Genomic DNA, 27,517 nt, shown 5'->3' on the forward strand with positions numbered 1-27,517 from the left:
TTGGGTTTATAAAAATATTTATTACATGGGTTCCGACAGCTCACTTTTGGGTGTGCTTCTTGTGACCTGGTCATTCAGCTCCACTGGTTCAGACTCTGAGCATGGGGCTGCTCTGATGTGTAAGCCCTGACATGCCTAGGCTGTGGTGCATCTATGGTCATGGCATTCACATCATATTCACTCAACACAGGCAAGACCAACCACTGGCTCCTCCACACTGAGGATCCTTCTGTGCAGAGGAGCCTACCCAGGACCCCATTCCACCAGGAATGGAGCAAGATCCCCACTTATCTATACCCACATTCCCTGTCTGCTATGAACAGTCAGATTCTGACTTCCCTTCTCAGGGCAACTAAGGAAACCGCTCAAATGCTCCCACCATCAAGGCTTATGGGAATGTGTTTGTTATCAATTTGCCATTCAATTTGAGAAAAAAAAAAAAAAAAACTATTGCATGACTGCACAAAGAGCTTTGCTTATTTGGAATACCAGACAGAAGCAAGCTTCTGGTTGGCCCTTATCTCCACACAATAACTTGTTGGGGCTGTTGAAAATGGTACAACAACAAACAAGCATGTGATCTAAGACTTGCTCTTAAGGAGTGCTAGTACCAATCCTCTCACACGGACTGGGAAACCATAGGACTCTTCCTTTATCAGATTGCTGATACATTGGTATTGTCTATGAGGCATAACACATCTGTTCTTCCCGGAAACACTCTCCAGGATCAAAGGAATCTTATTTAGAAATAAAAACTATATTGCAAATCCTTTTTCCCAAAAATGTGTGATTCAAATATATTTATTCATTCTGGGTTAACCGTTACCTCCATATCCCTTTGGCAGGGAACTTGCTTCCTAGAATACTATCTTCCAATTGATCCTTCCCTTGCCTCCCTCTCTCCCATTTTGAAAAAACTTGTATTTATCATGCATTCCACTAGCAGGTGGCTAAGTATGGCAGAGCCAGTTCTCTGTGCCATGTGACTCTCCAGGGCACTGTCTCTGGGATCCTGGGGTACAGCAAGCACTGCGTACTGTGCCTGGCAGTCACTGGTGAATGTTGTCATAGTATCTCAGCATCTTTTAGTTTGCATCATCTACTTGGAATCTTGGAAGAACCCCGTGGTGGGGATACAGGGAGCCCTCAGCAATGCTTCTGGAATGAGTGTTGCTTTCCCAGCAGTGAGCACAGAGTGGCATTGTTTCCCTGAGTGGCTCTGCAACTTCTGATACTTGGCCCCAGCCCCAGAGCATGGTTGGAATGTGGCTTACTGCCCAGCTGCTCTCACCCTGAGGATTTGCAACCTTTGGTCCCCATCCTGAACAGTCTTGGAAAGGGCTCACCATTAACACCTGTCTTTGAGATGCTCAAGTTGCCACTGCATCCCTGAACCTTCAGAGATGGGATGTCACATCAGAGATGAAATGTACCATAGGTCCCTTGATCAATAATGGACTCCATGTCAGGGGCAAGAAAAGCCCTGCAGTTTTGGGCCAAGGCAGACATCCTCTGTCCCTTTGGTTCTGAAGCAGTGGTACCTATGGCCTTATGTAGAGTCAAAATGATGGTTACTTTGGGCAAAGCTCAAAGATTTCTGCACCACGACCAGGAAGAAGGACCCCAAATTGGTTCTAAATGGCATGAGCTTCATTTGTATCTTCCTGGAGGTCTCTATGGGACTGCTGGACTGTCACACCACCTGATGGTCCCAGAGACGCAAGTCATCATGGGGATATCTGATTACCCCTGGAGGAGCTGACCTACAAAGACCCTGAGTTCTCTGGAGAGTCTATGGGTATGATGAAGCTCCAGGGCAGGGTCATCAGTCTATGTAGGCACCTTGCTGAGCTGCTCAGAACAGGTCGGTTGCCATGAGTGAAGACAGAAGGAGTGGGGCTTGGGGGACAGGGATGATGGGGGTTGTGTCAGAGGTGGTCTCCTCTGGCTCACTGTCCTCATCATCCGCACCTTCAGAAAGCGATGGGATGATTCTGACCACGTTGTCCTCAAAGTGCACCTGCTTCTTCTTGGTCAGGGAGTCAGCTGACTCCAGAGATAACTCCATAAGGGTGTCTGGGGGCTGCAGGGCACTGGGTTTCTTGGTCCCCTTCAGGATACTCTTCATGTGGATGAAGAGGGATCCAGGCCTCTCCTTGAGGGCCCCATGGAAGGTATAAGTCTGCTCAGTGTCCCCGGAGCCAGTGGTGCTCACAGCACTGCTAGAGGGGTCTGTGTACTGTTCTGGGGAGGCCAGAACCTCCGGTGAAGCTTTGGTCTTCTTCCGCTTGCTCAGTAGAAAGTAGGCCAGGCCAGTGATGATAAGCATGGAGCCTGGAAGAGATCTGGGAGGTCAGAATGATGGATGTGTCATGGAGGTAAAAAAGGTTGTTCAAGCCCATCCTTCTGCAGGGCCACGTGGTATGGTACTGTGTAGACATACTCAGTTCCATCATGGTTCCAGCAACCATACCCCTACATCAGACTCAGGGGTCAGGCCTGACCCCAGCCAAAGGTTATGAGTAGGGCCAGTGCCATACTTGGGTTTCCTGTTAATCAGGAAACTAGGTCCCCATTTGGACACAATGGAAGGGCTTCATCAGGCTCTTGAGGACCCATCCCTGATCTCAGTGCCTAGGATTGCTCTTTGTGGACAGTCAGCTCAGCTGCTGCTTGCCTGACCTCCCACTACCACTCTTAGCTTCCCTCTAAGGATGGCTTATTGGTGCTAGACATATAATGCCTTTGATGGGCCTGGACTCTCTTTTGTATACTGGGCCTCCAACTTGTGAATTGGGCTTCCTAATGTTCCCAGATCTCCCTTCACATCAGCTTCCCTAACCCTCACCCAGTAAACTCAGAGTAAAGTACAAATCTACTTGGGTGGGGACAGCCTCATGTTCATCTCCCTTGTGGCCACAGAGGACAACGGGCTTCTTGGACCCAGGCAATGGGCTTCTTGGACCCAGGCTGAGATGATGCTCTGCTCTGGGTTTCCTGCCAAGAGTCCGGTCCTGTCCAGAGGGTAGGGAATGGGAGAGAGGTGACTATTAATGCCTGCTGGAGCCACAGCCTCCTGCATGCTTCATTCTCCAAGAAGTAGGGGATTGGGCTTGTTCTGGCCTTGCTAGAGGTGGATCCTTCTCTAGAATTCTGGAAAGACTGTGGCACATACACCAAAGAAATGGCAGGGAGAACGAGGGGGCTCTTCTCTTCACCTTTGTTTTCCTGGAGGGTCTGCTTCCTAGTATTTCAGGGGGGCTCTTATCAGGGGCATAGTGATTATAGATAAGAAGGAGGGAAGAGGAGGATCCTAGCAGAGAAGGTCATGGACATAACTGAAGAGGTGATAGAACTGAGTTCTGGATTCTGCAGTCAAAAATTGCTGCCCAGCAGGCTGCAGTGGAAAAGTAGGAGAACGGCTAAAAAGTCCTTTTGGGGTCCCATCATAGGGAGCCCTCCATACCAGCCTGAGGAATTTAGACCTGAATGGGAAGGCACTGGGGAGATTTGGAAGGGTCAGAACTGACCATTTTATATTCTTGGAAAGGTTGAACCACATATAGTCCATATGAGGAAAGGCCAGGTTCCCTTGAGGATATCACCTCTGTCTGGATGGCTGTGTAGGACGTTGCTGCCATTTGATCAACCTGGATCATACCCAGCAGCTGCTTGCCCTAGAGCAGAGAGGCCAGTGGGGCCAGTGTGGGCTCTGAGAGAGGGTGACTCAGCACCCACTTCCTAGAACCCACCTGAAGCAGGGGCTGCAAACCTCCTCTACCTTCTGGCGCTCCTACCTGGGATGGTAACATGCCAGACAAGGACAGGGTGAAGAAAGCAGGCCACTGAGAGCAGCATATAGGCCAGGAATTTCTGGAAGCATCCCAGCCAGTGGGTCTTCTCTCTTGCTCTGTGGGCCAAGGACCCTGGCTGGCACCTGGAGAAAGGAGATCAGAGTTAGCATGAAGTACCCAGGAAGAACTAGGGCTAGGAGGCCATTGGAGGCTGATGTTGGGCCTGCCATGGGCCTGATCTCTGCAGTGGCCCCTGGCTGAACACCCTTTTGGTTTGGAATCATGAAAGTTCCAGGGGTCCTTACTGTGGGTTCCACAGTTGAGGGGCTCATTTGAGATCCTTCATCCAGAAGGCCTACAGTTTTTCTAAGATTGTTCAGCCTTGACTTTCTGGCCAAGGGGGAAGAAAGGTTAATGGAGGCTCAGGACCCACTGGAAAGTCGGCAGTGCAGCAGAAAATGCATGGAGCAGAGGAGACACCTGCTGGGATCATGGGTGCACAGCATGCACTGCACAAAAGACCTGGCAACATGGATGAGCAGGCTGGAATCTAGCTGCACTCTGCTCACCTAGGCACATAATAGAATCAGTCTTGAATGGTGTTTTTCCTAACCACACCACTGTGGCAGAAGCCTGATGCTGAGCAGTCTTAGCTAGTGTGGCTCATTAGTGCCCCCTTGTGGTCACAGTGCATGCATGTGGACTGGGGAGTCCCAAGATTAAAATGCTCCGTATCCAAGGTTCTTTCTGCTTCTGTCCACAGCTCCCATGAAGTTTCAAGGAATACTTGGCAGTGGAATTCAGGATTAAGGTGGCAGGCTACTTTCTTAGGCTTGGAGAGCCTGGAAGAAAGCCAGTGACCTTGCAAGGTGATGGGGCAGCTGGATTTGAAGTGTGACTCTCACTGAACACCTGGGAACCAGATCCTCTAAGTATTGAAAGCTGTGGTTCAGGACTCCAGGCCAAGGCCACACAGAAAATAGCTCCACATACTGAGCAGCAGTTGGAAATCAGTGGGGCCTCTATGGCCAGAGGTTCATGACCCCTGACTTGTCCCTGAGTACTGCCAGGAGGCACAGCTAGCAGCCAGTTCTCACACCCAGGCCTGCTCACTGCAAACTGATCCTTCCTGGGGTTCTTACCCTCTGGTGAATGATTTAGGCACCAGAGCCCAGCAATAAACTGTTCCTTGGGGAAAATAAAGCTGATTTCCAGGGGGAATCTTAGTGTTGGGGGGCTCTGAATGGATAAATCACTTGGTTCCCTTGGCTGGTATCAAGGCCAAGAAGGTGACTGAGTCCCCTGACCTGAGCCTATTTCCAGGTCAGGGCTTGCTGCTCTGAAAGGGGAAACCATTATGGTGGCTTGAGGACATCCCCCAGCTAAGGCCCCATGAGTGGAGGCATCTGGGATTAGGGATCATTGGTATTTGAAGGGCCACTTCTGGAGGCTACTTACTTGAAACAGATGGCCAGCAGTTGAGCCACAAAGTAGGACCCTTCACACACGGAGACAGCAGCTCCTATAAACCTATGGGTGGAGACAGGTGAGGGAGGCCAGCACCTCTGATCCTCCCTGGAATTTCCTGAGGCTGTGTGTTCACAGTATCGTCACATCCCCCGCATCTCCAGCAATAGACTGACCAGGATATTTTGACCTAGTGTCATCATCCAGACAACATTCTCCAGGTGCTCTCTCAACGCCAGGACCTGTGCTGGAGAGGGTGGGGCTGGGGTGCAGAGATGGATAAGGAGGAAGCCATGGCCAACAGGTGAGATGGCCTGCACCCTGGTACCTTGAGTACACACTGGCAGGTGCATCCTTCTACCTGCCAGTCACCAGAACTGATACCCATTGCCTGGTTGGACTCATTGCAAGACTCTCTTCTTCTCTCTCTTTTCCCATCTTTCAGTCACCAGGATCAGTTAAGTATGTCCCTTAAATACCTTTAGAATTGTTCCATTCTTTCTGAATTTACCACCATCTCATTCAAACTCCAGAGCATATGTGTATGAGAAGGTCCAGGCTCTGCTCTCCAGCCTTCATGACTCCCTGGCCCATCTCCTGTTCCTCCATTGTCACCACCAGGATATCCAGGACTCCTTCTGGTACTCAAATCTGCTTATATTTTTTTCTGATCCAGAATGCTCATGCTCTAGGGGCCCTCCAATCAGAACCTCCTGGGGCCTCTGTAAAATCATAGATTCCTAGCCCCCCACCACTTTATGTATCTTTATTCCCCTACTACAAAGGAAGCTGTTAGGTGCCATAGAGCCCTTGCATAAGTTGTTCATTCTTGTAAGGCCTCCTCTTTCCCTCTATTTTCTGTATGGTGACCAAGTTCTTCTCCATGTTGTAATATATGACCAGAGCCACCAGTTTATGAACAACTAAAGGGTGTTCCTAATTCCTTTGTACAGCCTGGGGCTCACCCTGGGCAGGATTGATTTGTAAGTGTTTCATGAATGTGCACTGGAGTAATGAATGAGTAAAGGTAGATGCTGTGATTTAGGAGAAGACAGCTCAGGGCCAAGATCTCCTTAGGGCCATGGATGTTGCCTTCTAACTGATCAGCTATATGACCATAGGTAAGAGGCTTGACTTAAAAACTGAGGTTAATTTACATTGCCTCAACAATCAAATTGTTACAAGAATGATTTTTCCCTCTCTGTAACTATTTAGTACTTAATATACTTTCTCCTATTGCCTTTATGTCTCTCCATGTCTGCCTAATTCTTACCTTTTAGTGTAAAAATAATAATAACATCTATATAGTGATTGCTATGTGCTAAACACAATTCTAAAAGTTTTACAAACACCAACTTGTTTGGTCCTTGCAACACTCTTATGATCAGCCCTATAATTACTCTCATTTTGCAGATGAGGAAAGTGATGCACAAAAAGATGAAGCTCCTTGCCTATGGTCACACAGCTGATCAGTAGCAAGGTAAGATACAAATCCAGCACTCAGACTCCAGAGCCTGTATGTCCAAGAAGCCCTCCTAGGTCAGGCACTTTGCATAACCATCAACAGTGCCTTTTTCTACATACTGGGACAGGCAGGGAAATGGAGACAGGTGGCATAAAGTGACTCTTTTGGAATTTCTATCTGATACTAGTGAGTGGGAGAGAGGGACTGGATGGACAGGCAGTGAATGCTGACCTGAAGGGTTTAGAAAGCAGGACATGGCCAGAGAACACAAAGTAGCTTAAGGTGAGGAATAGGGAGAATTTGAGGCTGGACTGAACTGATGAGTGACCAGATGGGCATAGGATTCCCTCCAGGAAGGGGCAGAGCAGTCAATGAGAGGCAAGGTACAGGGAAGAAGGCAGTCTGCATTACCTGCCAAGGAAATGACTAGCAAGTTAGGCAGCCTTTGGAGAAGAGGAAGGCCCAGCCCTGCTTCTGGGTCCCACAGAGACAGCGAAGAAGCTGGGACCAGTGAGTTGTGGAGGATATCCAGAGAAAGAAAAGTCACTTCCAGCCAGTGGTGGTTTTAGGCTTGGGGCAATGTGCCCAGGGCAGATTGCTAGGAAAGAATCAGCTTAGCGAATGCCAAAATGGGAGGATGGTATTTGGGCACTCAATTAGATGAGCAACAGCGTGGAGGCCAGGCCATGAAGGGGAATTTGAGAAAGAGCCAGAAACCCCTGTGGTGGCTGATGAGAAATAAGGTGGAGGTAGAAGATGGCATAGGATGTGAATTAGAGGCAGTTTGGGCAGGAACTGTTGGGGTCATCAGATGTCAGTGTGGAGATGAAGTCAGAGGGTGAACTGCATCTGGGAGGGTGGACGTGAGCCTCCAAGAACATCAGAGAGCCTACCTGGAGTTGGGTGGGGTTGTGTGTGAAGGGCTGAGGACACAGGGCAGCCTCCTGGGTAAAATGCAAGTGCAGAGGTAAAGGGGAGGAATGGAGGACACGGTCTGAGACTGAGGCAGCCTGGCTAGCCCTTCCTCATTGTTTTCAGCTCAGTAGCCCCTTCAGCACCTGGGGGACTGGAAGATGCTGGCTCTCTCTACTGCTAGAAGGAAACTGCTCATAGACCCTCACGATGGGATTGTAGGGTCTTTGGATCAGAGTCAGCATGTACCCATGACTTTTGTCACCCCCTGGGATACCTTTGCACAATCTCCTTCCCAGCCCCAGGGGATCGGCAGACATAGCTGGTGATGAAGAAAGGACATTATCTGGGGAACTAAGGAGCCCTGGGTCCAAATCTGGGCCTTGCTGCTTAGGAGCTTGGTGACTGACTGCTTATTCCCTCTGACTTTTCTTATCTGTACAACTAGGCCACTATGCACTTCTACAGTGCCATTAGAGCTAAATGACATAATTTAGACACTTAACTATGCTTGGCATGTAAGAGAACTCAAATATATATTTCCTTGACCTGATTCCCTTCTTCCTAAATAAGAGCACATTAATGTTTGCTGAATAAAGAAATAATTTAAGGGACACATGGATGAATGGGGTTGGGGAGGAAAGGTGGATGAGTGAATAAATGAATGAATGGGTGGATGGGTGGGTGGGTGGATGTGTGTATGGGTAAACAGGTGAGTGGATGGGGGGATAGGTGTATGGGTGAGTGAATGGGTAGATGAATATATGGATGGGTAGGTAGATGCATGGGTAAGGAGGTGGATGCATAAGGTGGGTGGGAAGGTGGGTGTGCGAGTGAGTAGGTATATGAATGGGTATATGAAAGAATGATTGATGTATGGGATGATCTTTCCAAACCAGGAGCTATCCTTGAAGTACCATCAACTCTTTCCACCTTTGGGATAGGATGGAATTAGCATAGGAAAGGGGATTGCTTTGGGTTGGACTGAAGAGAAATTAATGAGCTAGGGCATAACATGCTGGCAAGGAGGGCACATATACACATACTCACAGCAGATAGAAAGCCAGGCTTTTGTACTGGCCCTGGAACAAGGTCTCGGTGCCCACGCCGATCAGCACTAAGGAAGCAAGAAGAGAGGGGAGAGTAGGCCTGAGTTCTCCATACCACAGCATTGTCCTATTGAGGGTCCCTTGGCTTTGCAGTGTGTGTGTAAGAATGTGTATATGTGAACTTCTCAGGCAGGCAGAGTCTCCTTTCACATAGGAGGTCTTGGCAGATCTACATGGGCATTTGAATGTTCACGTGTGTTTGTACATGTGTGTGAGACTGCATAAGAATAAGTATATACAATCCTGTGTGCATGTGTGTTGTGCAGGCAAATGGCCATTTATTTCATTTTTACTATGTATCCTGTCCTTTTCTCCTTACTTAGCATTTATTAACTATTTAATCATTGCAGCAGTCCTATGTGAAAACACTATTGTTATTCCCATTTTACGGGAGAGGAAACTTGAGGCACAGAGTATAAGCAAAACCAACTATGGATACCCAGGTCAGATTCTGTTTCAATTTCACACTTGTCAGTTAACATCTTAGTTGCTCAGTCTCTCTGAACCTCAGTTTTCCCATCACACCTCCTGCACATATGGCTATGAGGATTCAAAGAGCTAATTGATGCCAAATGTGTCACAGGAGCTTAAAGAAACTATTTGCTAATTTTTGGTACGAAGAACCAGCCCTGTACAGAAAGAGGGTCTTCCCACTGTGGGCCGGAGGAAGGGTCCTTCCATGCAGGGCTGATGATGATGGTTGGGCACTTCTCAGGCAGGCAGAGTCTCCTTTCACATAGGAGGTCTTGGCAGATCTACATGGGCTTATGGCAGATGACCAGCAGATGGCAGAAAAGTGTCTCGAAATCTCAGCCCCTTCTGATTTGTACCTGTTTGGCATGTGGAGAGTAATTTTCATGTCTTCTGTTTTGTCCCCTTGAGACTAAAACAGAGTCAACAGTGTGGCATTGAGGGAACACCGTAGAGTCGGTGCTGGTTTTTATTAACAACAACAACAAATTAAAATAACAGCAACCGAGAAAGGAGAGCTAGGCTGGAATCTGTGTTCTGTGAGTTATTACCTGGGTAATATTTGTAAATACATAATCCACCCAAGTTGGGACTTATTATCTTTGGAACAGGCAGAACAATTTATACCTCAAAGAGTTATTCCTCAAATTGGAGAAAATAACAAGTCTGAAACATAGCTTTGTGCCTAATGTGAAGGCAAATGCACATGAGCACTTTTCTCCCCTTGATTGGGCCTTGGCATCTTCTCCAGCCTCTGGCTGGCCCATTTGTTACCCAGAGAAGAAGGGTCACTCTCCAAAAATCTCTCTGCCAACCATGGTTGTGCCAGTTCTGCATGCTCCAGGAAAGAGGATGCCCTTTGGTTGCAGCAGGAAGAGAAGAGCACAGGGAAGCCAGGAGTCTGGTTCCTTGGCCCAGATGAAGATTAATGGGACCAAGAGGGATGTTCATGGGAGGCTTTAAGACTATTTGACACCCAGGCAAAGGGATTGTCCATTTTCTGCAGCTATTTAACTGTTCTGGGGTTTATGTTCTTGGAGGAAGGCCATACCAGGTTGGGACAATATTAACCAACACAAAGTCCTTCCGTCTGTCCCCTGCACTATCTATGTGTGGACCTGATCATCAGATTGCTAATTCCCATACTCTTTGGAGTCCCCCTGGCACCTCTTCTAGTCAGTGCTACCATCTGACTTTCTGTGGCATCTTGTGGGGGTGATTTGGGATAAGGACAAATAGTAGGTTTCAGACAGGCTTCAAGCTCAATCCTGGAGTGGGCTCAGTCCAGTGGGAGGGATGTGATGTAGGTGGAGAGATCTAGGTGCAGAGAGGAGAGCAACCCAGGTTGTAAGAGGGCCTCACTTGATGCTCTAGGGTCAGATGAGAGAGGGACCATTCTTGGGAACTATCAGGAAAGATATTATAAAAAAAGATTAAGCCAGAGTGGACTAGGAAGGTAGGCAGGAAGTGGACAAGTACAAATGGAAGGGTCAGGTATTCTTGGAAGGTATCCCCATGAAAACTAGTTTTTCCATTTGGAGCAGGGGCACAGAAAGGCACAGAAGGGATACAGTGGTGAGTGTATGTGAATGGAGGCCAATCTGTGGGGTCCTTAAATACCAGACTTGTCAAGGTAGACACAGAGGGACCCTTGGGTGTGTTGCAGCAGCAGAGGGACCTATTCAGACTAATATTTCAGGAGATTCCCTGAACTGAGGCAGATGAGGTAAGAGACTTTGGTGATATTTGGAAGTGGCTGAGAAACAGAGCCCAGTTCTGGGTGTTCCTGGGTTTTCTCTTTCCCAGCATACTAGTATCCATTAGCTCCTTTTTGGTCTTGGTGTGAAGCAAAGTTCTAGTTGTGGTTCCTGATGGTGTGGCCTAAGTAGCCCTGTTTGTCTGCAGAGCACAGTGCTTGACACAGGGACCTGGAAGAGGGGAGGATTTGTTCTATCTGGGAGTCACAAAAGGAATCTTTCTAGGCATAAAGGAGCAGGCATGGCCTGTCATTGCATTTTTGCTTTTCTGGCTTTTTCTGGGCAGTGGAAAGCAGAGGTATGGGATGGTCACAGGCAGCCAGAAAGTATCTGGATTTGAAAATTCCCTGGCTATCTCTAGCTGCCTCCCAACAAGGTGAAACCATGGACACAAACTAAAGTAGGCCCTCTATATGCATCTTGTTTAAATCTGCACATTCCAGGGAATGGGAAACCCTGTTATTGATGGAAAAATCCAAGCAAGTCTCCTGGTATAAAGCACCTTGCCTGAGGCTCACAAGTAGTAAAGGATAGAGAGAAGCCATAATCTGGGAGCAATTTCTACTGGTACCAAGGCCCCCAGTATGGGCCAGGGAAGGACTGGGATGAGAACAAGCAGTTGGCAAAGGACCTTTTCTTGTGGGGCTTTATGAGCACAGAAGGGGGCGTGTGGAAAGATGAGATTCACATTATTATTGGTGGACTACTGCAATCCTGCCAAGCCCAGCTGTGAATGGGTCATTGTAATGTCTGGATTAGCACAAGGCAGGTGACTATCCCTTTAAAGCTTCCATATCCCACCAGGGGTCTAAACTGTGGGTCAATGGGGAGACTGCCTACCCATCCTCACCCCAGGCACCCAGCAAGCACTCGAGTCAGAGGCAGAGCTCTCCTGAGTGTCAGAGCTGCAGACTGAATCTCACCTGTTAGGGTGGATCATCCCTGTAACCAGGAGTTGTGTGGTCAGAATCTAAAGGGGCTGCATTCACAGAACCTCCTCTGTCCTAGGGATGGGGAAGAATGGAGTACACACAGTAGTGCCCATTGGAGCCTGGACAAAATCAGGGCCCCACAAATAAAGAGATATTAAGAAACAGGCCACAGTGCTGTGGGGATAAGATGAGGGTGGACTGTCTTTTGCCAAGAACCCAGGAAGACTCTGAGTAGGAGGAAGGCAAGGTGACATTGAGAGAATGGAGAAGCATGGGTACAAATCTGAAATCACTATTCTGTGCACTGGTAAGAGCTAATGCCTGGTTTCGGGATGCTTATTTGAGAAGTTCTCAGGGGTGGGCAAGGTCCTGGGAGACACAATGAGCAGAGGCAGTGTGGGGCTTTCTGGGACCACACCCTCAAATTCTCTTTCACCTTGAACCTTCCTGTCATCACCTTTACCCAAGAGAGAACCAAGACACTGAGAAAACTATGCCTTGTAGTTGGTCCTGGGGCAATGCTCCCCTTACTACCACCCAGCCCAAGTGCAACCAAGTGCCCTAGGAACTGGGCCTCCTGCAAAACTCTATTCTAGTCTTTAACAATGAGTATTCCCCAAAGACTCCTAGTTTCTGCTATGATATTCTGGTTTCCATTTATAAGGAAAGTAAGCCAGGAATTGTAAAGAAGATATTCCTGCTTATTCTTAGGGAGCAGCACTCTCAGATTCTGCAAGATGATTGTTGGGCTCTAATGCAGAAAAGGGGAATTGACCTCACCTCCTTGCAGAAAGTTAAGTAAGAGAAACATCCCTAATCATTGCCATAAAATTTGATGAGGCAAATATAAAGTTGGCCACAAATCCTTTGCAACTCTTCCCTGGGGGAGGTAGTATCTAACTGTTCTCCCCTTGAATACAGGCTGTTTTTAGCGACTTGCATATGAGGTAGAATAATACAGAAGTAAACTTTAGGGACTCTCATGGCTAATTCATAAATGTCTTCTACCCAAGCCTCTTAAAATACTTGTTCTGGGGAAAACCACTTAGCATGTAAGTAATCTTATTTTCCTGAGACCACCATATTGTGAGGAACCCAAGCCAGCCATATGGAGAAATGGTTAGAGAAAGTGAGAAAGAGATGCAAATCAGTCCAAGCTGGCTCAATGTTCCCAACCAACACAGACAAATGAATGAAGGACTCATCCTGGACCTCCAGCTCCAGCAGATGTGATGTGGATGAGAAGTAATGAACACCGTCAACTGTCAGACCTAAAGCCTTTACAAATTTTCCCAGGAGGGGGCTAGAATGTAACTGTTCTACCCTTAAACTAGCTAGCCTGGCTTTAGTGACTTGCTTGTCAGGTAAAATGATACAGAAGTAAACTTCAGTGGCTCCCCAATGAGCCTCAGATGAGCCACTTCCACCATGCCAGCTATGCCAGGCACCCACTTTTGACCCTTGACATCATGGAAAGAGATGGGCTCTTTTCACTGTGGTTTGTCCCAATTCCAGAGCCACAACATTTTGAACATAATGCAAGGGTTATAGTCTTACTCCACTGTTGGGATCTGTAAACAAGTCAGGATGGCACCTGGCATTTTGCCAGAGAAATGTTGGGGTCTGTAGACAAGTCTGGATGGCGCCTGGCAAAATGCCGGAGGGAGTGGTTTGTGAAGTGGCGCCAGCGAGCCATTGGGTGTGGAGATTTCTTGTTGGTTGACTGATGTATCTAGTTTGTGCTAATTAAGATGAGCTGTGTGGAATGTATAAATACTGCTCCTGTCCTACAATAGACGGCTCCCACTCCTGCTGTATCAACGTACACAAGTTGTTCGTCACCCCCCGGTTATTTTGCTGCAGCCGGACTGCGGCACTCCACTAAGTTTTGGAGTGGTTTGTTATGCAGCCACAGATAACTGGCTCATCCTATTGTCAAATTACCTGAGATTTATGACATGAAAGTCCTTTTATCTGGTCTGGTCTATATTTTGATTCTTTTAGGAATAAACATTTGTCAGGGATTCCTGAGCCTCTGAACTTCCACACAGGATCTTCAGCTTGATTGTCAGGAAGCCAAGGCTCCTAGGTCCTGCAGCCCTTACCTCCCTCCAATATCTGCACACCTTGGAGATGCAAGATGCATGGTCATAAGAGTTGGGGTGGGGGTCTGAGGATTTCCTTTAGGCCATGGAATCTCATTGGTGGCTTTATGTCTTAGGAATTCATGGAGAATCCATAGGATCTGGCCTCATCCATAGTAGATTCCTTCCATGGTTTCAGATTGCATGTATAGGAGGATTTTATAAACCATATCCAACACTTACCCCAGACAACCACATTGGGTCTGACTGCAGAAGCCCCATCCCACTGAGCTCACTAGATTTTGGGGAGTACAAGCATCTTAGTTCCAAATGACAGAGATATAGGACCCAAAATATATTGACTGAGGGCCTAGGGTTTGTTAAATATTTTTTTCAGGAAGCTATTGTCTAAAATCAACATTTTGGAAGCCAGAAAGTGAATATGAATTGTGGCATCAAATTGAAGAAAAGAGTTAAGAATGGGATCAACACGTAAGAAGGATTTGGGCCTTCCTGTCTCCTGAGTGTCAATTCCCCAAGACTGCATAGGTGGACTCCTGCTCTCTCAAAGACCTCACACATGCATGAGGAAGGCTCAGTCCTTGCTTTATGTAATTGGATTTCAGGTCTGTGCCAGGTTTCCAAATATGCCATAAACCACAGAGAAGTTATGGCATCTAAAGGACCAGGACCAGGGTGAGTCATCCTAAAATTCAGGAGGTGCTAAACCTAAAATTAAGGGGGTATCATTTTGGGTTAAGTATCACTCATTGTATAAATAAATGGCATTTATTCTGTAAGAAAATGTTCACTGTAAACTCACGAAGATGCTCACTCTAATTGAAAGGAGGTATTCACTTCCATGGCTGTGCAGCAGCAGTACAGCCTTTTCATGTCCCTGAGAGTGGGTCCAACTGGCCCTGGCAACTAGGGATGTAAATGTCCCAGAATTTGAGGGCTTTTATCTATTGATGGAATTTGGCCTGTTCTCCATCCACCTCCCTGTGAGGCAACCTGGCTGGTTCCTCTGGATCTTTGCCTTCACAGGCCTCTAGTCCAATCTGCATCAATAACTTACTGGAGTGAATGATCCTGGGGTGTTGCCCTGAGCTGGGTCCTTAACAAAGGAGCTCACCTTCTGACAATGAAGACAAATATTAGAACAAATGTCACACCATCCTCAGAAACAAAGACTCTTTATAACAAATGATCTATAAGTAAGAATTTTCCCCAAGAACTACCTTATCCAGGCTGCACCCTCTTTCTCACTGAGTGGAGCTGCACTGGGGTACTTTATTTTACTGGCTATTAGACTCCTTTCAACCCTCCTGTTATCCCCGCCTCAGAATCCCCAGTAACCTTGGCTCAGGCAAACAGAAGCACCTCACTCTCCCCTGCTCAGTGTACCCCACTCCTCTGCCCACTCCTTGCACAATCCCAGGGAGGCATCTTGCATCACACCTGGAGAAAGCCATTCATGGCCAAGCCTAGCCTTAATGCTGTAGTCCCCTTCCCTCCAGATTCCATCCCTCTCACCTGGTCCAACCTCTCACTATATGAGTGAACAAAAACTATGAGGGGGCTGTGCTGGGGCAAAAATAACAGAAAATCTGAGTCCTGGACCCTCAGGTAAATCTTAGCACTGTTGTCTGCTTCCTGTTCTAGAAAATGAAGACAATGAAAACACTGTGGCTACCAAGCATTCAGTTTTAGTAACTGATGGAGTGAGTGTGGTCTCAATTTAGACAAAGGCAATAGAACTATGATAGAAGTCAGGCTGTTCCCGTCAGTCCTCTCAAGGGGGAGGAGGAGGTTTATTTTCATCCTTTCATCCATTAACACGTTTTCACTGATGCTAAAGAGCTCTTCTGGAGAAAATGACATTGCTCATTGATTTTTCTATCTCAGGGTTGTTTTCAAGACCTGGTTAGAGTAAAAGTGGCTCAAAGTCCCATCCATCTCAACATCTCTCGTGTAACACCCTCTGTCTCCCTGCTAGGGACTCAGAGGTGCTCACGCCTGGGAGGGGGCCTGTCTGAGGTGCTGTCTTTAAGGGGTGTTGCCCTTGGCTGGTGCTGCTGTTGCCTCAGAGCTGACCTCACAATTGACTTTGCTTGTCTGTTCTGACTGCATCACTGGGTTGAGTTTTGACAAGTCTTTCATTCAGTGTGCTGCCTTGGTGGCAATGTGAGATGCTTCCCAAGCTTACCAGAGGCTATACTATATTTGAATTGTCATGCCAAGCTGTGACTATGGCCTTGATGTCCTAGGAATCAAGGATAAGTTCATACTACTTCTGAGGGCAGCTTCCTAACTCAACAAGAATATTTATTGTTTCTCCTTATCCTCAGGTATTGCCTCCTACTGGTTTCAGAATTTCCAAGGACATCTCAGGTAAGGATCCATCATGGCCTGATGGCAATGGCTGGGGATGATTCAGGAGAGGTGGCCACAGATGATTTGGGAAGAGAAATGATAGATTTGCATCATTTCTAAGGAGATGTGGAGACATTGGAACCATTTACTATGAATTCACTGAGATAATAAGGTAGGTTTCTTAACTCAGAATAAGTTGTGTCAGATTCTAAGCATGAAAAGGAGGGTAACCTGTATGTTGAGATCAGTTTGCTGACACAGATGAGTCAGGGTTTTGCAATAGTAAAGGCCCAGCTTTTATGGTAGAAGTTTCTAGACATTCAGTTGGAAAAAATGTTATAGTATAATATATATTGTCTAATTCTCTTACAAATCTGTTCTGGGAGACCTAAAGATAATAAAGTTCACCTATTTCATGTTTTGCTAGATTATTTTTACAATGTTTATTTTTTTTTTTAATTTTTGCAGTAAAGGGGATCAAGCCCAGGGGCCTTTTACTTGATAGACTGGTGCTTTACCACAGGGCTATACCCATAGCTCTCTACTGGATACTTTAAACATGAGCTATAAACTAAACAAGAACAGTCAAGAGGTCTGTTTTTTTTTCCCCTTCTCATGCTCCTGTGGTAAACTGCAATGGTGCCCTCGATTTTTATCCCTCTCAATATCCACATACTTTGCCACGTGATATTTTTCCCAGCCCTTACCTTAGGGCAAAGTTTCTCATTTCTGGAATCTGAACTGAGCAATCTTACTTGCTTTGGGCAATGGGATGTTAGACAAGCACAGACATACAACGGTTTTGAGAACCAGGTCTGCTGTTTTGTGCCTCTGCCACTACTATGAACACATGCTATATATATAAACATGAACAAGCTAATCTGCTGAAATGTGAAAGGCACATAGAGCAGAGTTACCCTTATTATCCCTGCCAAGTTCAGTCTAGATAAGCCTTGCAGCTACCTGACCTCCAGATAGGGAAGCATACTCAGTCAACATTAACAGAGTTTCCTAGCCTACTCATCCAAATGTGTGCTTATTATTTATGCTTATTGCTGTATGCCACTGAGGTTTTCAAATTGTTACACAGCATCATTTTGGCACAGATGACATCCACATTTAAAAACAGATTTATTAGCTTCTTTACAGGAAAGGAAATAAGCAAGAATATGAAGAGAAAGCCTACAGAATGGGGAAAAAAATCTTTGCCACCTGCATCTCAGATAAAGCATTTATTTCCAGAATACATAAAGAACTCAAAAAACTTAAAATATATATATAAAAAAACCAAATAACCAATCAATAAATGGGCAAAGAAACTGAAGAGACACTTCACAGAAGAAATAGAGCCAACATATATATGAAAAATTGTTCAACATCACTAGCAATTACAGAAAAGCAAGTTAAAACTACATTGAGATTTCATCTAACTCTAGTCAGAATGGCAATTATCAAGAATAAATGAATAAAGTAACAATAAATATTGACAAGAATGTGGAGGAAAAGGTAAGTCCTATATTGCTGGTGGGATTGCAAATTGGTGCAACCACCCTGAAAATCAGTATGGATATTCCTCAAAAAACTAGGAATGGAACTGCCATTTGACTCAGCTATCCCACTCCTATACATCCAAAGAATTTAAAACCAGCAAACTACATTGGTACAGCCACATCAATGTTTATAGCAGCATAATTCCTAATAGCTAAGCTATGGTGCCAACCTAGGTGCCCTTTGACAGATGAATGAATAAAGAAAATGTGTGCATACCCACACACGCGCACGCACGCACACACACACACACACACAATGGGGTATTACTCAGCCATTAAGAAGAGTGACTTTATGATATTTGCCAGTAAATGGATGGACCTAGAGACTATCACACTAAGTGAAGTAAGCCAATCTGAAAAAAAACAATATTTTTCAGCTGAATGTTTCTGCTGATATTTAGAACCTAATCCAAAATAAATGGGGAGAGGGAAAAATAGTCAGTAGATTGGACAAAGGGGAATAAGGGGACGGGAGGAGGCATCGAAAAAGGAAAGATAGTGGAATGAATTACAAATAATTTTCCTATGTACATATATGAATACATCATAATGAATCTCACCATCCTGTACATCCACAAGAATGGGTACTAGTTAGAATTAGATATATTCCATTCTTGTATAATTATATCAAAATGAATTCTAATATCTAAATCTAAGAAGAACCACTAAAAAATAAAATTAAAAGTACTGAAAACTGAGTTACACACACACACACACACTCAAAGAACAAAAAAAGCTTTATTGAGGTATACTTGACCTACAACGAACTGTACATAAAGTGCAATTTGATAAGCATTGAAAAATGTCTACAACTCATAACACCATCACCACAACTGAGCATCTCCATTTCCCCAAGAGTTTCCTCATGTTTTATCATTGTAATCCTATTCTCACATCCTTCTGCCCATCCCTAAGCGACTACTGATCTGCTATCACTAGAGGTTAGTTTGCATTTTTCAGAAATTTATATAAATGGAATCAAACAGCACAGACTTTTTTCCCCTTGCAGTCTACCCCAATTCAGTACAATGAATTCCAGATTGGTCCATGCTGTAGCATGTTACCAACAGTTCATGCCTTTTTATATTGAGGAATATTCTACTGTATGGATCTACCCCAGTTTGTTTATAACTCACCTATTGATGGGCACCTGTGATGTTTTTAATTGTTGTCTATTATAAATAGAACTTCTATGAATACTCATTCTAAAACTTTGTATGACATGTTCTTTTCTTTTGGACAAATGCTTAAGAGCAGAATGAATAGATTATATGGCACTTTTTAAAAAAGTGTCAATCCATTTTCAAAGTGTTGCATAATTTTGCATCACCACTAGAGTGAAAGTTTTCTTTCCTTGCAATGCTTTAACACTTGGTATGGCCAGTCTTTTTAATTCTAGTCATTCTGATGGGTATGCATTAGCATCTAATTGTGGCCTTGATTTGCATTTCCCTAATGACTAATGATGTCTTTTTATGTGCTCATTTGACATTATATCTCTTCTTTGTGGCCTTGCCTCTCCTCTATATTTTAAAAAGAAAAATGTTAAATTTTGATGGCATACAATGTATTGATTCTTTTAGGGATGGAACTTTTTGTATTTTATGTAAGAAATCTCTGCTTAACCCATTCCTGAGGTTTTATCCTATTGTCTGGTAGTTTTATATTTTACATTTAGGTCTATGATTGATTTTAAGCTGTTTTTTTTTATATATGGGTCAAAATATAGATAGAAGTTCATCAATAAATGAATAATTCATCATTCCAGTGTCATTTATTGAAAAAGTGAACTTTTAATACTAAATATCCTTTGTGCTTTTGTCAAAACCCAGTTGTTTCTACATGTCTGGGTCTATTTCTGGGCTCTGTTCTGTTCCATTGATTTATTTGTCTTTCTTTGCTTTAGCACGGATTTCTGTATCTTTAGATAAGACTTAAAATCAGGTGGTATTAGTCCTCTAATTGTTCTTTGTTTACAAAGTTGTCTTGGTGTTATATGGGAATTTTTTCGTTTCCACATGAATTTTAGAAAGAGTCATCAATTTTCTCAATCTTAAACCTCTTGAGATTTTTCCTGGGATTGCAGTGAAACTGAAGAGTAATTTTTGGAGAAAACTGACATTATTATTTAGGTCTTCTTTACTATTTCTCAGAAATGCTTTAAACTATAGTGTATAGGGTTTTGAAAGAAATACCTTTTATCAGATTTATCTCTAATAAATTGCATTGTTGCTAGTATGTGGAAATATAACTGATTGTTGTAAATTGATCTTGTTTCCTGTAATCTTGCTGAACACTTTATTAGTTACAGTAATTTTTTAGTGGGTTCCATCAGATTTTCAACAGATGATCCTATAATCTGTGAATAAAGAGTATTTCTTTTTCCTTGTCAAGCTGTATGCCTTTTGTTTCTTTTTGTTGCATTATTGTCTTGGCTAGAAGATCCACTGCGATGCTGACTACAGTGGTGAGAGTGGATATCCTTGTCTTGTTCCAATTTTTAGGAGAAAAGCATCCGATCTTTTAAGTAGTTGTATTCTTTTTGTAGACACCATTCTTTGCTACTAGTTTACTGGTAGATTTTATCATGAAAAAACTTTGGATCTTTTCAAAAGCTTTCTCTAAGCCCATTTAGATGATAATACAGCTTTTCTTTTTTAGTTTGTTAATATGGTGTCTTAATCTATTTGATCTACTATAACAAAATACCACAGACTAAATGGCTTATAAAAATAGATATTTATTTCTCATAATTTTGGAAGCAAAAATTAGGTGCTGGCAGATTCATTGTTTGGGGGTCCTCTTCTTGTTGTACAGTTCTCTCACTATAACCTCATATGGCAGATAGTCTAGGGAACTCTCTTAGGCCTCTTATAATGGTACAAATCTCACTCATTAGGTTTTGCCTCATGATCTAGTTACCCCAAAAGCCTCACCTTTGAATACCATCATATTGGGTGTTAGGATTTCAACATATGAATTTGAGAACCATATAAAAATTTGGTATCTATAGCCTGTGATCAGTTACATAAATTGAGTTGTCAAATATTAAATCACCCTTGCATTTCTGTGATAAACTACACTGGGTAATATATGATCCTTTTTATATGTTTTTTTTGTTTGTTATTAGTGTTTAGAATATATGCATCTATGTTGATGAAGGATATTAATCTAATTTATAGTTTTCTTGTAACATCGTTGTCTAGATTTATTATCTATGAAAATGCTGATTTCATAAAATGAGTTGAGAAGTACCACCTCCATTTCAAATTTCTGGAGGAGTTTGTATAGAATAGATATTATTTCTTTAAGTGTGGTAGAATTCTTATGTGAGGCCATCTGGGTCGATACATCAGTTTTGGTGATGGCATTCTTTGCATGAAGGGAATCCATAGATTTCCTTGGTATTGTTAAGGATATTGTCTCCCATTAAAAGAGTATCCTCCTTGGAAGGACCCACAGGAGAAATTTCTTTGGGGTTGGTATCAGGGATACCTAAGATATTTGTTACTTATTCTTTCTCTGTGTTCAAAGAACATATGTCTGCTCATTCTTCCATGGCAGCTTTCCTGGTGCCAGAAACAATGACTATCTATCCATAGCACAAATGCCATGCTTCTTCATCTGGCCTTTTCCTGACCTATGGCAGGCTTCCTGAGCAATCTCTCCCTAGAATTAGGCACTGGTGTCTAATTTTTTTAAATGTCTTTTTATGCAAGGCCCTCTTTAGAAGGATGGACAGAACTAAGAACAGTCTTGAAAAAAACTGTTTTCTTATAACATCTTTGCCTAGATTTATTATCTAAATAATAAATAGAAAAATAGAACAGAGCTACCCTTTGCTTTTAGGTTTGTTCACTTCAGGAATAACCAAGTTCCTATGGGTAGATATTAGCAACCCAAGCTCAAGATGTGATGGAAAATGTCACTAGAAGGTCAGGCCTTTCACAGTTTAGCCCCTTCCTCTCTTTCTAGCCTCTTGGGTCATGTGCTGCTTTGCTCTTTCCTCTGATCCTCTTTTCTCCATTCTGCAAGAGTTGCTAATGGCTCATGCTCTGCAGGCCTTATCTCTTGCAAACTTTCTGAAATTAACCTGCCCTGAGTGGGAATCTATGTACCAGGCACATAGAAGGAATCTAAGAAGTCACAGGCACAAAGAAGTAAAGGAAAAAATACTCAAACCAAGTGCTATTGCCTTTCAGAAATTCAGTGGTGGTGGTGGTGGGGATTCTGTTTATTTACCAAGACAATCAGAACAGGAAAGAAAAACAGCATTCACTTGGAAGATCTGGAAACACAAGGTGGTCCAGCTGGGGTCATAAATGCCCTGCAGACACGTTGGAGTTCGTGACTTTCTAAAATGGCAGGAAAGTGGTCATGGGGCTCTGCATTTAAGAGGGGTGGAAATTAGCATGCAGGGCTTGAGAAGGTTGCTTCCAAAGTATTTGTTTTCCTGCAGGCTTTGAACAGAGCTAAGGTCAAACTATGCATTTGCTGTACCCTTGAAGAAATGAGAACACCTGGGTTTTAAATGCTTCTGTTGTCTTAATCTATATCAATAAGTCATTTGTGCATTCAAACAGCATGTGACAAGCAACAGGGCTGTGGAGGATGTGGCTGCATCTATTCTAAAGAGAAACAGGTTAATAGGTCAAAAACTTGGAACAAAACAAAACTCTTAAGTGATCCCAGGTTGATCCCAGGCACTTGATTTATGAGAAAGAGCATGTTTGCATGACAAGTAGGGCTTCCATCCCACCTCATTTCCTCCTTGGTTCTTTCTTGTTCTACCAATAGGAGCTGTTGTGTGACAGGACAAATTGGAGTTCCATACCTGACCTCAGTTCACTGGTCAAGGACCTCTGCCAAATCATCCAAACATTCAGAACCTCAGTTTCCCCATTTGAAAAATAAGATTAAGCTCAGCACTGAAGGCATTTACGGGGCCATTATTATTTAAGATAAAGTCTCTAAACCATGTTGTCACTCATGTACCTCTAGACCCATAAATGGAAGGTTCTACTGGAATGGTTCCTTCTGGAAATATGTGCAGATCTGTCTGTCCCCAGAAGTGGTCAAGGAGTGGACTTGGCTGAAGATGCACATGGAAGTATCAGTTAAATCATGCATGGTAATTATTCTGAGATGGAAAATGAGCAGCCAGATCCAATATCAGGATATTTAGGTTTGGAAGTGTTTGGTGATCCTTCAATGTAGGCATGCCTACCCTCACTTCAACCCCACCCATCTAAGCCTGTGCCTGGTCAGGATTGAGTGGGGCTGGGGGCATGAGGATATACTATGGGTTAGCCCTAAATAGGCCTCTCTGTTACCCTTTGTGTATTTGCATCTTGCATCTTAGAGTCATCAAAATATGGAGAGATATGCCCTTTAATCCCAGTTCAGGCAAAGGACACAGTAATTAAAAGAGGGGTCTCAGGAGCAGACTCTCATCAGTTACATTCTTGCTTCCCTTTTTCTTGGTCGTGAAACTTTGGCAAAGTGTTCCACCTCACCAAGCCTTAGTTTCCCTCTCTGTACAATGGTTGTGAGGATGAGCTTGATGATGCTTTAATGGCCAGTTAGAGGATAAAATGAGATACTAGGATAAAATGAGATACTACGTTAAAAACCCGTAGCAGAGACTTGGCTTGCTGCAAAGACTCAGATAATAATGTTAATTATCAACTACCACTATCCAAGAGAAGAGGCTGGAAGAATGAAATAAAGCCCCCAAGATGGGTAGGTAGAAGCCTCTAGCTTAAGCCCCTTGGCTCTGAAGAAAGTTGGGAGGTCCCTTCCAATGACCCAAGATATTTTCAGGTCAGACCTCTTTTGGGGATGCCCTTGCCTATCTGTGTACAAGGATACAGCTAGGAGGAGAGGGTCTTCCCTCCAGGGTGAGGGTCCAGGGCTATGAGTAACTTCCTTTCCTCCATTCCAGGCCTGGAATTTGTTGACCTGGGAGCTCCTCTCATTATTTTCTGGCTAGTGGAGCAGGGCTGAGGAGTGGTGAGGGAGTCATTGGTGATATCCCTGAGATTAAGGTTGATAGAAGTCCAAAGGGAAGACAAACCTGGCTTCCTAGTCAGGGCTGAGACCAATCCTGGAAAATAGGCTCTTTCTCATCTGATAAAGGAGGAGTTCCCTGGATCATCATGCCTCTTCCAAGTAAAACCCATTTTCCAGGATCTCTTTTCTTTAGTCTCTAGTAAGAGCCAACTCACAGGGCAGAGCCTCTGCTGGGGCCCAAGTTGCTCACCCAGAATGTTCTTGCCCTTGAACACAGTGAAAGAACACTTTGAGGGATGGATGGACAGGTGTAGCTGCATCTACATGGGGAGTATGGAGTACTCATGGTTTATGTGCAGTTTCTCAGTATGTTTTGTGGGCAGCACCTGGTGCCACATCTTAGCAACAGAGGCCTTAGAGGTCATGCATGTATATGTGCACATGGGCATGCACACACCCAATGTCTTCCCAGGCCAGGGATGCAATGTAAGTGAGTCTAGTGTAAGACAATAGCAGGGGGTGGGTCTTTTGGAAACATATGACTGTTCTATGAGACAAAGTTTTCTTATTTTTAAAAAAACATCAGCTAAGTGCAGTTTACTGGCCTGTTTACCCCGCTTTGGCAATGGCATCCTCCATCTTCATGTAACCACTCATGCTATGGGGCTGGACCTCAGGGTGGGGCAACAATAAGCCCTAGGCTACTGGACATCTTAGCAAGACTTCATCCAAAGGAGTTGAGTGAAGAGGAGACAGCATAGTGAGCAGTGCCCTCGCTGGGATTGCTGCAGCCACAGACACAGGGGCTTGTCACATGAGGGCCTGGTTCCCTCCACAACTCTGACAGCCCTGGATCCTGCCTGTAGGGTTAGAGGGAGTAGGCCACTGACTAGAGGCTGCAGCTTCCTAGCAGGAGCTTCCTAGCAGCCCTTGATTGCATGATTTTCCAGCTTCTGGAGAAGGCACACTCTCTACGTGCTGTGGGGCAGGGGCCACCTTAGGTACCCCCACACCTCTGGTTCTGCAAAGTGCTGGCCTTTGCTTTAAGTCTCATTTCCTCCTTCGCTGCAGTGCCCCTGTAATGAGGCCTGGGCTTTTCAATAGAGGATTTCAACAACAACAGAAAAAGAGGCTTAAGGGAATAAGGAATTTGCAAATCTTATACCCTGGAAACAGGCCAGGAGTTCAGTGATGCTGGAAGAAACCCGAGACTTTCCCAAGAGCACCAAACACCCTCTCTAGCTTCCACTCTCTCCCAGCACTCTAGAAAGCCCAAGCAAGATTATTTGAAAGCCTGGCCATTAGAAGGCAACTCATGGCCTATTTTTAGCCTGGATCTTGTATCAAAACCAAGTGGAAGGCTCATCTTCAACATTAACAGCAGCCCTGTGAGCAGAGATAAAGGTTGTGGTTAAGAAAAACAATGTGTGCTGTGGGTGCACACATGTATGGGGGCTGCAAACCCTTCCCTTGATAGAGATAAATCAGCCAGCCTCTTAAACTGTCTTTAGCTAATCCATTAGAAGCTTAGATGCATGCATCTTAAAACAGCTTCCCGGTAGGTTTTGGGTAGAGTGTGGTTGGGGTATCAGTCACTGGGATTCCTGGTATCCCAAACAGATATGATTTACATATTTGGAACTAAAACCTAGAAAAAACAAAGTGGACTCAAATCAATAGCAATATCCCAGAACTCTAACCCCAGTCATGGGAATTTGTGTAGGGTTATCTTCCCCTCCCCAGGATGGGCTCTTGGGGAACTTGGCTATCATTCCTTATGTGAAGGTGACATGGTGGTTCAGACGGAAGCTGGAGTTGATTCTTCCTTCAATTTTATCTACATGGAGAATTAGCAGATTAATTCTCTTGCCTTGGGATGCAGGGAGGGCTTTGGCCAGAGTCCTTACCTCTGTGAAAGTCTAGGGGCCAGAACTCCAGGCTGGCTATCCCTCTGACCTGTGGTGTGACCTTGAGCAAGGTCATGGCTCCTATCTGAACTCAGCTTCTCCATGGTGTAAGAGGAGGGGTGGAGTCAGACCTCTATCGACCTTCTTGCTCTAACTCACAGAAGAGCCCATTGGCCAGAGCCCTGGGAATAAAACCAGATCCCCACTGACTCTGGAGTGTGTCACAGGGTCTTCTGCCAGGATGTTTCATCCTCAGCTCCATTTGGCTGTGCTCAGTTCCTGCATCCTTCATCTGCCAAAACATCTGGCCAAGCAGGTACATCCTACAGGTCAGAAAGTACCATCCCAGGGGACCAGGTGTTTCCTCCAAGGTCACATGTTGAGCATTTGGCTGGACTAGGGCCTGGATAAGCACTGCTTGAGTCCAAGCTTTGAGCTGGGGGTGGGGGGGGGCTTCCTGTTTGGCAGTGCCCCAGAGTAAGTTTTTTTCCAGAGGCAGGGAAAGACTTTGATGGGTAATGTATATCTCTCTTCATTCTCAAGGGACATGGGGCCCAGAGCTAAGGGCTCAGAACACTGCCTACTCACTTTTCCAACATGGATCCTTTTCCAGAAGAGTCAAGGGGCTAGGATCCAGGTCTACTTTGGGGAAGTCAGTTCATATACTAAATACCTGCCCTCCCAGCCAGCTGAACAGTCCTGTGATCCAGCGAGGTGAAGGAAAAGAGACCGGCTTAGGCGAACTTCTTGTCCCTAAATGGTGTGCTCCTGCATTCAGTTCACAGAAAGTGGGCCTGTGTTTCTAAAGGGCATTCTCTTAGTGGGTGCTGGGGTGGATCTGAGGAAGCTGGCTATCTCTATGCCTAACCTGTCCCAGGGCAGAGCTGCTCTCTTTCTGGAAACTCTCTCCACAAGACAGGACTGTAGTGAAGCAAGACAAGTTGAGTTCAGTTGACCATTTTCATAACTACACAATAAGGCATTGACTCACGTTTGCTCAGCCCTTTACACTTTCACCTTCAGGCTCCACCTCTGCCCACAGCCCTTGGAGAAAGTAGGGCAAACCCCTTCACTCATTGCAGTATGTGGATGAGAATGCTGAGGGTCCTTAAGGTTACACACAGAGTGTGGGTTGCCGACCTGAGATTCAGCACCAGGACCAAGGCTCACTCCACTTCTACTTTTCTGTAGACACTTCTCTACAGAGCAGTGTCTCTGCAGGTATCAGAAAAGATACTGAAGGACAGAGGTGGTTGCCCTCACCTTGCTGGTTCCTATTCCTCTGGTGGCCCTGTCGACTATGCCCCTGAGTAGGACATGGCAGCCAGGAGGTGGGATCTTACCTGCAGCAGTGGTGATGCCCAGGAGCCGACAGGTATATTCCAGCCCAGTCCAGAACACCTGGAGCTTCATGGTGCTGAGGACTGGGACAAGGTTCCAGTGGGGCAGGCAGCAGAGGCTCCGGCCCTAAGATGCTCCAGAAAGCCTGTGACCAGGCAGGAGGCTGTGGCTGCTGACTGGGGCCCCTGAGCCCTGGAGCCCTGCCTTTGTAAACCAGTCCTGGCCACCACGGCCTGGCCAAGGTGTGAATAGAGCTCACCTTCCCAGTCCAGTAGCCAGTGCTCTTGACAGGAGCTCGGCTTAATCATTACATTGAAAGAATGCTCCTGCTGCTCTGCGT

The 27,517-nt window shown here is 45.0% G+C and overlaps 1 protein-coding gene across 3 annotated transcripts; it reads right to left on the reverse strand.

Annotated features, from left to right (window-relative positions):
- On the reverse strand, positions 1-27,517 carry Tmem72 (transmembrane protein 72). 3 transcript variants are annotated; one of them, XM_046458435.2, is made up of 5 exons: positions 27,180-27,517; positions 8,689-8,755; positions 5,253-5,324; positions 3,798-3,937; positions 1-2,334 (listed from the first exon to the last, which is right to left on the reverse strand). In XM_046458435.2, exons 1-5 carry the CDS (start codon positions 27,247-27,249, stop codon positions 1,856-1,858), a joined length of 828 nt encoding a protein of 275 aa, XP_046314391.1. In that variant the 5' UTR covers positions 27,250-27,517; the 3' UTR covers positions 1-1,855. The 3 variants fall into 3 exon arrangements, with proteins under 3 accessions (XP_046314391.1, XP_046314392.1, XP_046314393.1); XM_046458436.2 differs by lacking the exons at positions 8,689-8,755; positions 27,180-27,517 and having other exon boundaries at positions 1-2,345; positions 5,253-5,329; XM_046458437.2 differs by lacking the exons at positions 5,253-5,324; positions 8,689-8,755; positions 27,180-27,517 and having other exon boundaries at positions 3,753-3,885.

This window comes from Marmota monax, unplaced genomic scaffold (assembly GCF_021218885.2).
Source record: "Marmota monax isolate L192 unplaced genomic scaffold, Marmota_monax_Labrador192_F-V1.1 WCK01_AAM20220418_F8-fsc00161, whole genome shotgun sequence".
NCBI classification, from domain to species: domain Eukaryota; kingdom Metazoa; phylum Chordata; class Mammalia; order Rodentia; family Sciuridae; genus Marmota; species Marmota monax.

Coding starts and splice junctions, on each gene's coding strand:
- Tmem72 (XM_046458435.2), bottom strand. CDS start 27,249: ATGAAGCTCCAGGTGTTCTGGACTGGGCTGGAATATACCTGTCGGCTC. Junction 8,756..27,179: donor GGGCATCACCACTGCTGCAG/GTAAGATCCCAC, acceptor TTGCTTCCTTAG/TGCTGATCGGCGTGGGCACC. Junction 3,938..5,252: donor CTGCTGGCCATCTGTTTCAA/GTAAGTAGCCTC, acceptor TCCTTTCTCCAG/GTGCCAGCCAGGGTCCTTGG.